General features: G+C 32.6%; 1 protein-coding gene across 4 annotated transcripts in view; it reads right to left on the bottom strand.

Annotated features, from left to right (window-relative positions):
- Window positions 1-149: 149 nt before the first annotated feature.
- The window catches only part of LOC110025444 (alpha,alpha-trehalose-phosphate synthase [UDP-forming] 1), a 73,292-nt gene continuing 54,282 nt past the window's right edge, over window positions 150-19,159 (bottom strand). For all 4 annotated transcript variants that reach the window (XM_020725925.1, XM_020725927.1, XM_020725926.1 and 1 more), the window contains exons 11-18: window positions 8,535-8,722; window positions 7,758-7,875; window positions 4,578-4,757; window positions 4,383-4,505; window positions 4,205-4,292; window positions 3,989-4,119; window positions 2,018-2,116; window positions 150-816 (exon numbers count right to left, since the gene is read on the bottom strand). In XM_020725925.1, coding sequence (XP_020581584.1) covers window positions 364-816; window positions 2,018-2,116; window positions 3,989-4,119; window positions 4,205-4,292; window positions 4,383-4,505; window positions 4,578-4,757; window positions 7,758-7,875; window positions 8,535-8,722 — 1,380 coding nt within the window. In that variant the 3' untranslated portion in view covers window positions 150-363. The remainder of the gene's footprint in view (window positions 817-2,017; window positions 2,117-3,988; window positions 4,120-4,204; window positions 4,293-4,382; window positions 4,506-4,577; window positions 4,758-7,757; window positions 7,876-8,534; window positions 8,723-19,159) is intronic.

Raw genomic sequence — 19,159 nt, forward strand, 5'->3', positions numbered from 1 at the left:
GACTACTGCAAGCAACTGGCATGGATCTTCAAGCACATTGTAAGAACAAATGTATAAGAATAAAATATTATTTTTTTGCATGATGTTTTGTACACTTTCGGATGTAAATAGCAGAATATAAACATATGCGCATACCATAACAAAACAAATGCGTCTACTAAGTAAAATATCAACTCTACAACATCATAAAGTCACATATATCTCATACCAAGTAAAAAAGCTTTTTTTAAACAACATTGATACAACATCGATACACTCAACGTGATAATAAAACATAGTATTAGATATTTCCTGATCTAGCCATTGCTAATTTTATAAAAACTATCAGCATTTCTTCCCACAAAGATCATTTTTTGTCATACTTCATGACCTTAAATCACCATTGTGGTTGTTGGCACTGAAATACCTATTTTTACTGCATGACAGAGCCAATTCTTTCAGAAACAAAACTACGTCCTCCGAAGAGTTAAGCAGATACCTCGCGTTTGATTGTTGTCGTCCCACGGTGCACGAAAAGTAATTGTCTCCCTTCAGATCAAGAACGGAAGAGCCCTCTTGCCACGACGTAGCCTCCTGAGGAGACCGGCAGGCATTCGGGTTGTTATTATGGTTTGAAGACGAGACCTTCCTTTCAGATGTGAAGGGATTCTTCTGGTTCTTTGAGTGTGATGTTTTTGAGCTGTTCTTGCTGTTTGTTTGCTTCCCGCCATGCTTCCTCTCAGCAGGTGGTTTCATTACTTCGGTTGTCTTTGTTCTGGAGGAATTGAGGGGTTCTGAAGGAAGCTCGGGCTCGAAGAATGTGTATATATCCTCATCCTGAAAGTAAGTGGTGCCATTCAAAATGAATCTAATTAGGGGCATTAACATACATACCATATGATTCTTATGTATTTACATATCTAACAGATACAGTTTAATATTTATATTCAAGACACTTAAATCTTTAACATCACATCAAAACTAGGGCTTTACTAACTTTTATAAAATGCATATTATTACAAGTTTTTGTGCTAATAAAACTAGGGCTTTACTAACTTTTATAAAATGCATATAATTATAAGTAAGTTTTTGTGCTAATCAGAGTTTTTCTTTTCAACAAAGTTGAGAAAAAAGGTTATGAAAATGAACACATGAATATAAACTACAGCAAAAATTACTTTTGGAGAAAAAAAAGAGTCAAATATTTGTAGATTATGCAAGTCATTATCATTTTCAAAATAGTTCGGGGTGCCTTAGTGAATCATCATTCCCCATTCGATTACATTGAGCATCATTTGAGTTGTTATACTTATTTAGTGCAGCTTTTTCAATATATACATATAAACTTTGGGATACCATTGCTTGTCCGTATACTTTGATTATAATTTTATCTGTCTCATTGTTGCATCTTATACCCTTCATTGATTGCCCTCTAATAATCACTTTTAAATATATCCTTCTTGATAAGAATAAGAGAATCGTTGAGTGTAATTTATTCCACTTTTACTAAATTTATGCAATCCTGGAAAACTTTTCTAGTCGAAGATATATGAAATTAATGACAGAAAATCAAGGATAAAAACAATATAATAATTACAATTTGTATAAAATAACATAAGGCTGAAGGTTTTAAGGCTTCGAATTGAGTGTCGAGGAGAGATGGAGGCAGCTAGTAAGCAACAGAGAGCCCTCAAAATTCATTCATATATTTTTAAGTACTCATTTTCTCTTACATATGAATCATTTTCCCTTGATTACAAATCTGCTTTTACTTTGTCGTGAATTTTGATGGTCCCATGAACTTAGATTAGATCTTTTATTATGTTCAGCATTTTGTCGTTGGGGAATTTCTAGACCTAGCATATGGCATAGTTGTCAAACAAAACCACGTTCATTGTGTTGTCTATAATCACGTGGTAATTAAAAAAATGCACAAGAGAGCAATTTATTCAATAACTTCACCCGATATACACTAATATGCAAAGCAATTTACAGCAAATAATGTTCAAATTTTTACAGCTTCAGTAATAAAATCTACCTTTGCCAGAAAATGTCCGATGCATAAAATATAATCTATTGGTGTAATCATGTTCTTGCTGTGCACGATTTCTCCCAATATTCGATCAATTGCAGCACCCTAAGAGTAAGAAAAAATTAAAAGGCAAGTTTATATAAGAAGTAAAGCAGAACATAGAAATTGACATGGAGATTGGATCAGAATTTTAACAGATTAAGAAGAAACAACATTAGAAACAGCAATGGCACAAGGTAAAAAAAAATTGCAATGCAAAAATACATAGAAGTCATGGAATCCTTCAATAAACTATCGCGTGCACAACTAAAGCATGGATCAACCATGAAAGCATACATCCATCTGCCAACATAAGTTTCAAATGAAACAGTAATACATACTCAAAATATATCAGGAAGTTCAAATTTCTCGCTTTTTACACATATGTAAGGAGCAAGCCTAGGAATTATCTGGTTAGCCATAGGCAGAAAGTCGATCGATGCAGATTTGTTCCAATAAGAATTTAAGAATAAGACTTACATAAAATCTAGTTGCTTGCAAATTTGTTGCGCAAAATACCTAAATCTGAATTGAATAACAAAACAACAAAAAAAAAAAAAAAGAAAAAAAATGAAACTTTCAGAATGGAATAAAATAAGCATTATCAATCATCTAAATTTGTGCCATTAAGCCCGAGTGCCTTCTGATGAAAATAACAAATTAGCATGCATGTAAAATAGATCCTTTTCCTTCTCTCATATTGATTGTTTAATAGAACTGAACTCCCATGCAGTAGATAAAACTACAAAGTCAATTCTCCAAATTTCAAACTCTCCATTGATAGGGTTTTGTGCAATTCATTTTTGATAATCAACGGGAGGATTTAAACGAGGGTAGAAAAAAGTAAACTAGATTTGAGATTATGAATAAATACCCAAATTCAATTTGACAAGTTATTCAACGCTCAAAACAAATGAATGAAAGAATCAAAAAGGCAATCACAAATAGTTGACAACAGATTTTATGCGGTGGAATTTGATGAGAAGAAGCATAAAGTTAGCACTAAAATATCAATGATTTATCTATAATTCCTTTCAAAATAATCAAGAATCAAGGGATTAATTTATCAGCCCATTTTCAACCCTAAAACTTAAATATATCGGTGTGCACAAACCATTAAAAATTTATCCACCAAGTTATTGTTTAAACTATACAGTGCGCCATAAAATTGATACAGTTATATGCTGAAACAGATTAGGTCTCTCACAATAATGATGATCATGATTCTATTATTTACAATCTCAACAAAGGAATATTTCTTTGGCTTTAAATGAGTCACTAGCGCACTAACTTGTGCAGGTGAGGTTATTTTATTTATTTATTTGTTTATTTATTTTTGGTGGCACATCGAAGGACAAGGATTTCCTAAATTATGTCGTAAGTAGTCAGAAGAAAATAAAGAGGCCAGGCATCAGATCAGTCACAGTCTAAAACCATTAACGAGCCCAAACACTGTAAATCATTAAGTTGTAGCCTAGGATCAAGCTTTTATTATGAATGACATAAGGTGGAAAATTATAAAGCAACATCAAGGATCCAACTTCAGCACTTTGATACTTTTTATTTCCCGTCAGCACGTCTCAGAAGACCATTCCCCATAAAATATATCACAATTGATGCACTCTAATGCTGTGTGTAAAACAACGATAATGCCCATGAATTGCCGCCACACGTCGTTAACTTTATAAAACAGTGCAATTTCGAAAAATTAATACAAACCTCAATACAAATAATTGAAACAGAAACAATGAATACTTTCACGGAATTGTATAGATCTTATGACTTGACAGCCAAGCAGTATTCATCAAAGAAAAACTACAGCATTAAAAATCCTGTTGCCCTAATTAATCTAGTTGTATAAAGCAATGAAGCTCTAAGAAGCATATAACAAATGCATAAATATTTTTTCACATGGCAAACTAGATTGAATTCACATACCTTAGTGACCCCAACTGAACGAACCTCAACTGATCGACTGCCTTGGACAACATCAACAGCTGCATTAGATATTGGACCCGTCCATAGATGTTGTAGCATATCCCTTGCTTGAATTCTTCCAAACTCAACATCTTCATAATGGCAGTAAGAGAGACAAGTTAGCATTAGGACGTGAAATGAGATTATGACATAATATAAGCATTGTATAGAAATTACCTGCATACTTGTAGTTCCATACAAGTGAGGTTTCCCGATGCTCAAAGTGAGACCTAGGAGTTCTTTCTGTAAAATACTCGAAAACGTGCTAGCCAATGCAATGAAAAAATGTTTTAATATAAAGAAAATATCTACTAGATCAAAACTACGTAGTTATGAAACTCAAAACTAAAACCACCTTCACACTGTCAACCCAATCCATGTTAAGATGTTCTGGCATTGTAGTCATCCACTCTCCATCTGTAAGACGCAAAAACATCCCATTCTCTGCTGCCAGCCACATATTGTATTCCCCAAAATTCTGAAATAAAAAAACTTCGATAACAAAAAAGTTTGATAAGACTAAAAAAAAGATTTTGTGATAAAGCCTCACATCATCTAAGACACTTCTATCACTTCCACTAAGAACAACAACGGTAGTTTTTGGATCATTACAAAGCGTTGTCAAAGGGACTTTTAAGTCTGCATGAAGCTTAAGCTCCATCTCCTTAATTTGATCGCCTCCTCTTCTACCAGAAGATTCAACCAGCTCTGTTAGTGTTGAATTGAAACCCTGCAATTTCACGTGTACACTCAGCAAAATAGCAGGACATGTGAACATTGATGAATGGTCGTGGAACTCAAACCACATTTGTTGAAAAATTTCAGCAAGAATCAATCCAAAAATATGCTTGTGAAATAAAGAACGAGAACTTGGTAAAGTGCAAAGGCATTCACTTTCAGTTTGCATAATAGGCAACTCAATAGGTGGGATGGTTTATAACCATTGCTTAGCATACAAATATACACCATTTCTAAAGGAAAAGTGCTATCTTGCAATGGCCAAGATATAATTTTTGGGTGAAATGAATTAAGTGGATGGAGTATGATGTTATATCATGGATTTGACATTCGTGGCAGCTTTTGGTGTGGTCCATGCAATCTCTCATTATTAATGGCAAATATTAATACCTTCCTATAACTTTTTTTGTCTTTTTTTGGGGCTAACCAGTGTGCATCATAATGTGCTTCATAAATTTTGGCAATAATCTTATCAGCCTCATCAAATCTCAAGTATCATAAATAGAATTTATCAAAATATTTAAAACATTTTTTGTCATTTTTGGGGATGACTAGTGTGCATCATAAAGTCCTTCATAAACTTTGACAATCATTTTATCAGTCTCATTAAATCTCAAGTATAATAACAAGATTTGATCAAAATATTTAAAATAGAGGGTGCCGACAAATGCACATCTTGAGGCTCTTTTCTTGATTTGCATGACTACTGATTCATTTTCAGATAACTTATCTTTTTTGATATAATAAATTAATAATTATCATCAATTATCTTAATCTACTACCATGAAATCTAATGTTGGCATTTAGAAATATCATTAGATGCTCTTCTAGAATAATCTAGCCTTCTTTTGTTAGCCTCGATAAGAGGAACAACCAAAGCTGTGTTTAGCTAGGTTAAATTTAACAGCCCATTCTTTTGCAGGGTTAATAGAGTTCCTTCATTTGAATTTTCTTACCTGATTGGGGTTTGAGGAACAACTAAAATCATATAAGACTGCATTAATTTAAAAGCTTATCCACCTACGAGGTTTTTGATTAGCTAAGTCATGAGAGCCTTTAGAGGACTCTCCAAGGTACTAACCATCTTAAGCATCAATAAGAACATTCTTTTTTTAAACTCAATTTTGGTGGATTTTATCAATGGAGAATATCTGGGAGTGTAAATTAGAAATCACATCTTTTATTTTCTCAAATTGATGACGTCTCATCACCTACGAGCTTCAATCTCAAACCAGACACATATTTTTCACTAATTAGGCTCTTCTTCTTTAATAGCTTTAGGATAATAAACTCTGGCCGATAGAGCTTCAAGCCGCTTTCTTTTGATAAACTAGTACTTGATGTTGTTGAGCCCAGAAAGTTTGTTTTTAGCCTCCAATAAAACTAATCATTTTCACCCATTTTAAGTTTTCAAATTTAATATATGCAAAAATACACTTTGTTGGCTCTAAGATGTATTGTACAGCTAGTTGCTCAGATAATTGCTCTGATAATAATTGTTGGGCTATCAATTTGACGTTTCACCTTCTTCTCTGTTATTTAGAGAGCATTCATCTACATGAAGAAGCTTCAACATTATGCCTTCGTAACAAGAAATGCTCAATAAGCAAGGTGGTGGTGCTGGTAGGCAGTAATGAAACCTTATGGTATAGTGATAATCCTATTTACGATTGAGGCGTCTCTAAGAGTCAATTTTGTAAATAACTAAGTCCTTTTTTAAAAGGCCTCCATAACAGTACTATCTTCAGTACATCTTGCTCGACACATGGCCTAGAGGGAATGTTGTGCAAATATTTTAGTAGGTTGTGGCCTTCTAGCATGGCCTCAAATAGGCATACCATGGACAACATGATAGTGGCCATAGAGTGATAGGAGTTGAAATCTCTATGCCACCAAACTGGATGGTGGCTACATCATCTCCAAGATAATGCATTTCAAACTCAACTTGTTGGGTACATCGATCACATTCAAATGAATCAAGCTCAATGATTCTTTATGGTATTTTCGATGCTAATGATGTATTGGCATGCTCCGTCATCCAAATAGACAGCATTTAGGGTGATTTTGATTTCGATCAACACACCACGAATTTGTCTTATGTGATATTGTATCTATCATCCATATTCGATGTTATATTTAATCATGTTGAGTTGTAAGAGTCATATAAATAGTTGCATGACATTTTAGTATTTATCTATTTTAGCATTATCCTACACACAATCATCATCAGCCTTATCCCAAATATTTATCGTAGTTTTGCCAATACTCATTTTCAATATTCCTAAGAAGCATTGCATGAGCTATAAACTGTATTTTGAGCAAATTCTTAGTCATTTTTGTCAAACCATCTTCTTGCTATGCTTCCACCCACTATACATATGCCTACACCATTTGAAATTATTTCTCACATCTTTATCTTCTATAAGCCATCAGCACAGTACCAAATAATTGCTCAATCTAGCACAACTAGGTTTGCCTATTATCCATTTTAACATATGCAATATTTATTGCTTGTGCATTTTATGGATTGTTTTCCATATTTTTGAAATTACTGAAATTTCCATCTTTTTTTTATAACTTGACATAGGTTAGCAGATATCAGTTTAGAATTGAAGAATAAAATAATACTAATCTCAGAACCTAAATAACCTAAAGGTCCTACCAAATCAAAATGACATTAGCTAATTCAGCCACAATCTTTTGTGCTTATTGTTCCAAAACATGACCCTACGAGCAAAGAATGAATAAAAAAAAGTAATAGTGATTGACGAAGAAAATGTCAAGCAAGAAGTAATCAGCTAATCTTAATTTCAGAAATTATATGCACGGTGAACTACAACTTGATTATAGATAACACCAAAATATTGACTTGTCACGATAGTTATTTGGTCCAACATGATAGCTGCTGATTAAAAAAGGCAAGTTAATGTGAAAAATGGTGGCCATAAGATAACAGAAGTTCCACATGAAATTTACCATTGGAGGACATTACCAATATGAGGAGACGATTCTTGGACCGCAAATATTGTCCGATGGCTAATTCAGAAGGGAGCAATGGTGGAACCTGTCTTGTTCTTATTTGAGCTTCAACAACTGTATCGTTAAGTTCACTGCAAGAATAAAAATGTCAAAAGATTACAAAACTAAGAAAAAATTTGCAAATTTTCATAAATACATGATTGTCAGTTGAAAAACATGTTCTGAAAGTTTTAAGTATTTTTTAGTTGAAGTAACTATTTCTTGTGATGGGAATAGCCTAAGTAGTAGTTTATTGGAAAAAAATATGAAACTTCAAAAAATTATATAAAAAAAAAAGTGGGCAAGCTATCGCCAAATGCCATATTTGATTAAAAAAATTAGAATTTTCAAAATGGGAAATTTACAACATACCACGATATACTCATGTATTTAGATATCTAACACCTAGAATTTGATATTTACATTTGTCATAGCCTATGCATGAAAAGGTGCATTTCTCTTTTAAATTAGTAATAGTGGTATTTCTGATGTGATTTGAGTGTTATGTGCATATATAAAACAATTTAGGTTTTATATATGTAAAAATATAAGAATTGTGTAGTATGTAAATACCCCTTTCAAAATTTATGTGGTTTAATTTTCCCACATTATCAGTGTAAACTACCCAACAGAAGTGAGTCAAATATTTTCAAATCAGATACAGGACAATTTTGTTTATTACAAAAAATCAGTAACTAAAAAGATTACTATCTGGCTGATCGCCACTTTAAGATACCAATCAGACCCCTACCTTACAAAAGTTTCTGCCCACTCTTGGGCTGTGTGCGTGGTTACATGGGCATAGTTGTGCCTATGCCGCTTTTCTCTCTCATCAGGAGTCATATTCAATGCTTTTGCAATCGAATCAGCAACCTCTGTAATGTTCCATGGATTTACAAGAAGGGCACCAGCTCCAAGAGACTGCGCAGCTCCTGCAAACTAAAGAGATAAAGTGATTCAGAAAGGCGTCAACAGTAAGTTAAGCAAAACATATAACTTAGCAAAGCATATATCAATTCACACTCATCCTTTTATTAAGCAAACTAGAGAGGAACAGATACAGACTTCCTAGTGCTTCCCTCATTTTCAAGGTGCGTGTGTATAGGTTAGGGCTGTCAATTTGCCTCGATGTTTGTGAACAACTCGTGTTCGGCTCGTTAAGTAGCTCGCGTTTGGGGCTCGTTCGTTAAGCCTAACGAGCCGAACACGAACAAATTTTTAAGCTCGAAATGTAAACGAGCCGAACACGAACAAAAGTTTGTTCACTCGTGTTCGGCTCGAATTGGCTCGAAAATAATTAAATAAATATATATACATAATAAATATTCATAAAATTAAATATTATAAATTATAATTAACTTAATTTTTCTAACTAAATATATTTTCACATTTTATTAAATCAAATCCTATAAATTATAATATATAATAATTTATTACTAATAATATTTCAACATTAATTATATAAAACAGTGTAATAAAAATTAAATAAATAAAATATTTTAAAATATATATACCACTAACGAAAAAACCGTAACCGGCCTCCCATTCCGTCTCTCGAAACTTCTCTCGTTCGTTCGAGGCCCTCTCCCTCTCCCTCTCCCTCTTGCGAGTTGCGACTATACTCCTCCGACGACCACGACAGCTTAGGGCTTGCCGTTTATGCTCTTCTATCTAATCTCTACTTCTCCTTGTCGGCACTGTTGACTCGATTGATTGGTATTCTTGCTTGTTTGCTCGATAGTCTTGCACGGCTGTTGTTTTTGTTTATTCGATAGTCTTGCACGATTGCTTGTTTGGAGACCTAGGTGTTACCTTTGAGTATCTTTTCAGTAATATTTCATATTTATCTTCAGGTATGTCTCTTGCCTTAAACTTTCTTAAATTTCTTTTAAATTTATGTACATTTTTTAGTGATCTTAGGGTATGTAGAAGATTTATTTAGATTTAGTGATTTTTTTCATTATAATGTTAGATTTATTTAGATTTATTTAAATTTTCATTATAAAATTAGGGCTTTTGGATTAAATGAGGTCAACACATTTAGATTTATGTGTATATAAATCTGATTAAGTGGTTTCTGATTAAGTGATTTCTTCGTTATAGTGTTTAGATTTATATTTAGTACCTACATGATATTCCTTAAAGGGTTTTGATGTGGTATGAAATCATCTGTCTTTATGGAATCACCAGTTGGCTAATATCTGTTTTTAAATGACACTAAACTGTTACTTTCTTTTTCTTATGCATTATATTCTGCTACTGTTATAGGCTTTAGTGATTCAGTATGCTAATTTTGGGTATGCATGAGGATTGAGCTGTCATTCTTTGACTAGAAATGGTTGTTCTTTTCAGGTCTTTGTTAAATAGCAAAATCTTAAGATCCCAAGATTGCATTCTAAAGTTTAAGGTGGTATGAATGCAAAAAATAGAAGTATAGGTGTTAGACATGTAATACATAAGAATTGACTGGTATGTGTGTAAATTTGCAAAAAAATAGAATATTTGTGGCCGCAGAATTGAAAGGAAAATATGTGATATTGTGTTGAAAATATGTTAGGAAAATCTATGTTAGGAAAATCTACATTTGGTTCAATATGGTTTCAAAGTTGTCATTAGATATGCAGCGTATTCTTATACTTTACATGCTTAACACCTGAACTTGGATATTTGTTTGTACACGCATAGATCATTTGGCTCTCATGTATTCTTATATCTCAAACATGAGCTTCAGTTTTCCCATATATACTACCTTTACTTATTTCTCAAAGGCAAAAATACGTCTCTGCATATATTGATTATGAATATCAAAAGGTTACAAATGTAAATATCAAACTGTAGGTGTTAAATATGCAGCTATATAAGAATTGTTCAAAATTACAATTTTGTTGGTTTGGGGAAGATTTGAAAGCTCTTGTGACTTGTTGTGCATAAGTTGAAGACACAATAGAAGAATTTTACTCTTAATGAAATAAAATGACGTCTTAGACGATTATTCTTATTCTTAATTTTGGAAGGCAACATAAGTTTGCAACTATTTTAGGATAAGAATATGAAATGATGCCTTATATGATTATTCTGATCTTTAATTTTGGAAAGCAATACAAGTTTGCAACCATTTTAAATTTTTTGGCACTTGGGTATTTGCACATCTAACACTATCAGCTTTAATCTCTTTGCGAATGTATTATTGACTGTTTTTAAGAGAGTTTGGTGCCCCATTTAAGTGCTGGGTTGCTCATCTTTTTGAGGCTTTTAAATTGTTGTATGAAGGCTTTTGAAATGTATGTTTGTTGATTCTATATTGTTTGAGTACTAATTTACATTCACTGATACTAAAGTTTGGTTTTGGTTCCTTTGTATCTGTCGGGAATGCGCTTATTCATGCTTATGGGTCTTTTGGAGATGCTTCTGGTGCACATAAAGTGTTTGACAGAATGCCTGATCGGGATGTTGTGCCTTGGTCCTCAATGATTCATTTCTCGGATGCAATTTGAGGAATTTATCAGACCTAATGAGATTACACTTGTTTCAATGTTGTCTGCTTGCAGCTTATTCTCTTCTTTCAGAGATGTGAATGGTTTGTGTGCAATAAATGTAAAAAAAAAGTTTAGATGTTAGATATGTAAATATGTAGGAATTCAGTGGTATGTATGTAATTGTCTCAATTAATTATACATCATTTTGTATGCAGGAAATTGGTGTAGTTTGCAGAAGATGGCACCTTTGGAGGCGAATATACGACTTATACTTTGGGTATCATTTCATTGTCTTCATGTTAAACTTCTTTTTATCTTCGATGGAAAAATAACGGAATTTCATTGGATTTATATTTTTTTTGGGGCATTTAACTAAACTTTAATATTTACATTTACCACTTTTACTAACTTTTTAAAAATCAAATGCATCTTTTTATACATCTAGGTGGTAAAAATATAATATCCAGCTAATAGAGAATACCTACATTGGTAAGCATAAACAATCCTAAAATATTCATTTTGTGTATAAAATGATGTATGATCTTTCACTCAATAAAGTAAGAGCTTTACCTGGCAGCCATAAACTGTTGATTATTAGCAGTCATAAATTTATATTTTTTTCTGCAGTTATCAATAAGAAATGGTAGCAGAGATCAACCAACGACCATCGTAGTCTCCGGTTCTACAACCCACTGCACTGAAGAAAGCTGTGTATCTACTCCCGGTGCTTGTCAGGAGTTCCAATGGTGTGAGCTCCTGGTTTACAAAAATTAGTTTTAGTAGTTTGAGTTGTAAAACATAAGAAAAATTAAATATTCAATACAATTTTTTTTAGATTTTGATTTTTTATTTTATTTTTTGTACTCTTGTTTAGTTTGTACATTTTAAAATTTGTAATAAATTGATTCTTATTTTGTAAATTTTTGTCAAATAATATTAATATTCTTGTATAAAATTTTACAATCAATTTTGTAAAGTTTTTTGAGTTCATCATTTTTTTTAGTTAATAAATATCTGAATTTTTGTATGAAATTTGTTCTTGAAAAAAATTTAGACAAAATTATTATTTTTTTTAAAAAATAATATTTATTAAATAATTTTATATTCTAACGAGCCATTTTCGAGCCCGAACATGAAAATATTATTCGAGTCGAACACGAACGCACTGTTCACGAGCCATTTCGAACACGAGCCGATTTCAAACGCGAGCTAGATTCGAACGAGCCGAGCCCTAGTTGAGGTAATGAAATGTGAAATAGTCCCGCAAATTTTGATTTGCCTGTAAGTCGTCACATTGCAAAAACAGAAAGAAAAGTCTTCTCTATTTTGCGATCTTTCTGTTGGAGAATTTCTTTAATTTTCTGCATTTCTATGTGACTGGGACAGGGTCCTCAAGGCCAAAAAGAAAGAAGCATGAATTAACAATTTTGCTCTCCATCATCCACTTTACCAAATCTCATGTTAAATATTACATGGTAAACATTTATGCTAAAAAGATGAATAGCTTCTCTTCTGCTCATCTAACGCATCCTTAAAATTAAATCAACATGCATCATGGCTTCCAACACATTAGCAGAACCACTAATCATTAGAAATCACGAATGAAGTTGGATAATTTTAGAAAGTTATCTGATGCGAGCGTCCCTTCTCGCTCCCGCTCCCGCTCCCACTTCTGCTCCCAGACAAACTCGAGATATGTGAACCAGTCAAAAGGGCATTGGTTCATGCTATTCCAAACCCCCTATTTGCCCTTTTTTAGATTATTATCAGTGTTAATTTTGCTTCGAGACACAAATATGGTGTTAATTCCTACTTTTGAAACTTTTGGGGTTTGCTTTATCATTTATACAATAGATATTTTCTCTAGTTCTTTCTCATTGAAGTTTTGTATCATTAGATCATCCTAGAGGGATGTGCCTATTGTATGATTGAATTGAGATGGTGGTTTCTTCTGAACATCCTAAGACCTCCCACGCAGCTAGTTTCACAGCTTACTTGCAATTTATCTGTCCAGGCTTGCTGTACAGCCACCAATAACCCTGATTACTCAACCCCCATCATCATTTCACCTTCCTTTCTCGTGCTATAACTTCTTAACTCCTCTCTTGATCACCCCACACTGTCCAACAACCCTAGATTGGTCTTAGTTGGTATCACAACATGACAAACCCAAAATCACCTTCCTATTTTGGCTGGAATCCTAATAGAGAGAAAGAGACGACATGCTTATAATTTAAAAAATGTAAAAGAATATTCTCCAACTACACCAAAAGGTTTGCCGCATTTAAAAAGAGGCAACCTAAAATGGTCATTCAAAATCATAACGGTACCTCCTCGGATCGAGAGGATGAAGCTAACTTGTTCCACAAAGAAGTTTTGTGATGATGAACCAATAACTTAACAATTTGGCAGTTAAGAAAAGTGGCAATGACCTAGGGGTGAAGATTATGCTTGCGGATTTTGATAAAAGCCTGAATCCAGACAAAAACTCATTGAGTTACATCAAATAGTAAAAAAAAATTTGACTAAAAGGACGTTTCCCAAGGAAAGAGTCAAATTAACAGTCATCAAACTAATAAAGAACATTGCCTTATGCTGGTAGAGTTTAAAGAGCCTCCAATGGCAAAAAAGAAAGACCAAGATTACCACATGGTCAAAAATGAAAAGGAAATGCAAACCATTATCTTCCCCCATATTACCAACAGAATGTGTCCTAAAAATACACAACATGGACAATTCTTTTGCGAAGAAGTACAAGATAGAATTTGACCAACTTACATTGAAAAATGAGTTGATGCAACCAAGAGAACACATAATGGTGAGTATTTGAAGATATGAAGACAGCTATTGACAATATGATGAAGTGTCAACCATATTGGTCCCTATTTGATGTACAAGCATTAACTTTGGACGTGGAGAAGCAACATCATCAGAGTATCATATCTCAACTAGCCCCCCCTTAAGCTTCAATTGCAATGTGACAAAAACGAATGATTCGATTAGACTAAATTCTTCACCAACACTTGTTTTAACTAACAGAATTAGGACTCAATGGGTGATAAGTTAGTCTGACTAAATCTTCTTAAACCTACATGATACATTTTATTTCATAATTCATTCATATTCTCATACACTTAAAAATGTAGAAAATCATATCACCAATATACACACACAACTGCTAAATTCTAAATAAAAAAGTTAAGTACCCAAAAATCTGTACAAGCTTCCAAAATTATGAAATACAAAAATTGAACATGTCATACCATACTACTCACGCTATGTTCCTTACCCTTTACAGAAAATTAACAATATAGAGTGAGCTACAACAAGCTCAATCAAATAATCAAAGTTAAAATAAGATTTATAAACGACAAAAAAATAACGTGTATGCTCATATGTAACTTATGTACATATTCACAACAAATGCCACAATATTCTGTAATTGCATAAGACATGTAAGAAAAAAACATGTAATATAAAGATTTGTGACTGCTATATAAAATATGTATTTCATCAATTCATATGTAATCATAAGCATATTCATAGAATTCATCAATTTAATTATAAAAAAGTCACTTATAATTGTATAGACCTCAGGTATTTTCATGTCCTATCATGTCATGGTTTGTCACCGAGCCCGGAAGCTATATTAACTATTGAAAAAGGTTGGACCTCTATGAACATAATAGTTATCAATAGGTCACCTAATACCAACAACTCCTTACATTCCATCCCCAATTGATCTCAATGATTCCTGGGGTTTCTTCTCCGTCTGAATAATATGAGTAAAAAAGCTCACTGTTCTTCGTACTTAAAAGTATTTATGTAATATTCTACCTATAATATCACTTATGATATTACTTAAATCATAATTCGTACAACAAGCATTAATCATAGACATTTCATATATTATTTGCAAATGAAATTTACTCAAAAGAAATAACTTAAATTTCGACATCATTAACTTAAATTTACTCTTCGATGCTTAATTTTTTATTTTACTTTTACTTCATTCTATTAACATTCACATCTATCTTAGAAACACTGTTAAAACATAACATAACACAACTCTGACTGATATTATTCTGTCGGCACAGTGATTCATGATTTAAACTACACGATTGCTTGAGATAGAAAACTCGACTCGCCCTGACCGATATTCTCTAGTCGGCACAGTAATTAGAGATCTAAATATTACAATTTTCTAGGGCAATAGAAAAATATCTATACGTGCGATTACATTGGCATCGCTGCATGTATCATCTGAGGGTAAACTCTTAACATGCACATACAAATATTTATATAATACTATTTCATTCTTAAAATATATTCTTTTCTTACGAGGCATTACATTTATCTACTCGTGAATAAATGTACTCTTACTAGAATCTAATAGTTAAGTAATAATTTGATATATGCACCTTTTATGAAAATCTAAAGGTCATGCAATAATCTAACATATAAATCTCTACTAGTATACAAAGGTTATGCAATAATCTGACCTTCTTAAAATAAACTATTATGCAACTATTTAGCCAAACATTTTGAACATACATACTTCATGGCTAACTATATGAAGAATTATATGTAATTCAATTTCATTGATATAAGACATAATAATGAATGACTGTGAATAACTGTAAGCACAAATATATTTAAAAGCAAAAAATATTAATATAACTTAAAGCATAATGCTCACCTCAAACCTTTTAACTTTTTTACTCCTATCAACCTTCGAACTCAAATTTATGACATTATCAAGCAATAAAACTTAACGTAATGCTTAAATAATTATTTATTTGATAAAAAAAAAATTGAATTAAACACTTACCTTTTATGTCACAACTTCTACTTCTCCCTCCAATCTCAAACGTTCATCAATCTAATTTCTTGTTTTAGCCAAGACTTAATATTAACATTTAATATTTTTTCAATTAATTAATATATCTAAATAAAATACAACACATTAAAAACTCTAACCTTGCCTCACGTAACTTCTTCCTCATATGCATAAATTCAAACTCGATCTCTCTCAATCTTTTAATTCAACAGCTTATCATATTTAAATTATGTTGATAATTCATAAGATATTATATAGCATAATAACATGTAATTAAATAAAAAATATGTCTTTTATAATTAAAAATATAACCCTAACTCACCCTTAAAAGTCTCGGTTCGGTCTTAAGCTTCCATACAAGAGCAAACCAGTAGCCTCGCCTCGTCTCCTTTCCTCTTCCTACTCGTGCACAGAAGGGGCACCCCTCCTTCCTCTTGCTTGAACCTGGACACAAAGCTTCTTCCCACAAGTGATGTCACTCTTGCTCACGTCTCCTGCACGCGATTCTCCTTCTCCTCCTCTTCTTATGCACGAACGTGGAAGTCGATTATCACAACTCTTCGTCACCCTAGCCTGCTCAATGATGCTTCCTCCCGCACCAAGCCAACATGCGACATCCTCTTCCTCCTTCATGCCAAAGCCGCTTGATCAAGTCCTTCATCTTCTTTCATCACACTTGGCTTCTCTCTCCCAAGAAATCGAAGTCTTTCAGCTTCGTAAAGATATTCTGCTGCTATCCGCAAGAGAGGCACCTCCACTCGGCCTCTTCTTCTTCTCTGACTCTCGCTCTGGTTCACTCAATTTAATTCGCTTCTTTTCCTTTCTTAGAAAGGGACACTCGCCCCTTTAAGGTTAAACTGTCAAGACACATCAAATCAACACGGCCTGTTAAAATTCATTTTCTTTTATTAATTTTTTATTTTATTTTTCAAGTATTATAGATCCACACCAAATGCTAACTCAAGAAGGAATTTACTTGGAAAACTTTCAGGAGGGATCTACCTTTAAAAGTAGCAATAGAAGATGACGAAAGATGGTATCGTGACTAAAAACAACCAACCAAGACAAAACATTCAACCAAGGTCTATTTTTTAACTATCCTTAAATTTCAAGGAAGAATTTTTTAAGTTAAGAAGGTTGTAATAATCGAATATAATAATAATAATAATAATACTAATAATAATAATAATAATAATAATAATAATAAGGTCGGTTTGAATAACCGTCTCGACAGTTCTCTACTAAGAGAACAAGTCTCCATTCGAACCAACGACAAAAAAAATATAAAGGGCAGAGCACGAGACAGAACTAGGGTTAGTGAGAAGGGAAAAGAAAAAGGTTACAACGCTGCCTATGCGAGTTCAAGTGAGGTCGGTGTGTGTGGAAGAAGCGACAGTATGAGACCAGACGTTGCGTTTTGAGTCGTGTGCAGGTGATGAGTCGGAGTGCACAAAGCAGAAACACAATGTGTAGCTCTAGTAGACCGAATGATCCCAACATCGTTGCTTGCGTTCTGTGTGAAGGATAGAGGAGAATCTTTGTGTGAGGTGTGGCGCTACTGTGTGCAGAAGGCGTGGTCGAAGTCTAGCAGGTCTAAGAAATAAAGGATAAACAGTGCACTACTTAGGCTTCGATATCGCTTGCAGGAAAAGAGAATCGTGTGAGAGACAACCAAACATAAAAGGCATAGATAAGCGGTTTTATAATTGAAGCATTGAGATAGTGTGAGAAGGGTTGTAACGATTAATCGACTTGAATCAAAGGAAGGAGAGAGCGGAAGAGGAAGGATTTTCATATTTGAATGAGAGGAGTAATCGAGTAAGAGTTTGGCGTTTAACATATAGGAGTTATTTTATTTAATGTTATTAAGTTAATAGTTAAGTTTATGAATCAAAATCAATGACTAAAATAGACAAGCAATCAAATTAAAGGACAAGTGATATCAATAGCAACAAATCGTATAACAAAGGAAGAGATAAAATGATATAAGTTTAAGATTAATTTTCAATTTTCAATTTTAAATACTTAATTGAAAGTATTAATTATTATTTTATTGATAAATGTTAGAAGTATAGGAGGAAGATATTTGTATTGAAAATTGAGAAAAAGTGAGGGCAATGAAAGAGGAGGTAAAAGTTTATGTATTTATTTAATATATTATTTTAATTAAACCTCATTAAGTAAAATATTAAATTTCTTGAGTTGGAATTAAAAATAAAAGAGCATTTGATTTAAAAAAATGATTGGGAAAAAATAGTTTATTCAATTAGTTATATTTAAGTCAATTATTTTAGGAAATAAAATTCTTATATATGCTTTTTTGATTGATATAGGTGATAGTCCAAGAAAGTAAAATAAAGGAATAAACATTAAGAAGGTTTTTTTTTAAGGATAAAATGAGTAGTTAAATTTCTAAATTATAATAATATTTTTTAATTTTAAATGTATTCTTGATTTCACATTTTCATATTTATGCCATATACCATTGAGATTTAAATTAAAACTTATTCTTTATTATGTTCAGTATGAAATATGCATGCTAACCTTGCTGCATAAATAGTTACATATTAATACTCCTACAAAGATGTTAGATTATTACAACACCCTTAGATTATAATAGAGATGTATTTCTTCATTTGTAGATAAATATAAATTGTCTCATATGAAAATAATGTGCTATGAAGAATAAAATAAAAATATTGTATACATGAATGCTTGTATGTATTATACTCAGAGAAAGAGTTTTTCCCCTTTATGGTACTAGTTGAAGATGTCAATGTACATGCACAGGTTGATGTTTTCTTTCCACCTTAGACAATCTTGTAATTTAGATCACAAACACCTGTGTTAATGAAAGAATATTGGTCATGAGTGGATACCTTCCAGCTCAGACAATAGTTGACCTAGTCTATGAACAACTATGCCGAAAGGATATGTATGAGCCAAGAGTGTGTTAGGCTATATTTAGACGGTGCTCCTAAGATGGATATAGAAGTTAAGATGAAGAAGTGCACTAAAAAATAAAGTAAATATTAATGCAGATAGATATTTTAGATTCTT

This window comes from Phalaenopsis equestris, unplaced genomic scaffold, assembly GCF_001263595.1.
Source record: "Phalaenopsis equestris unplaced genomic scaffold, ASM126359v1 Scaffold000297, whole genome shotgun sequence".
Taxonomy (NCBI): domain Eukaryota; kingdom Viridiplantae; phylum Streptophyta; class Magnoliopsida; order Asparagales; family Orchidaceae; genus Phalaenopsis; species Phalaenopsis equestris.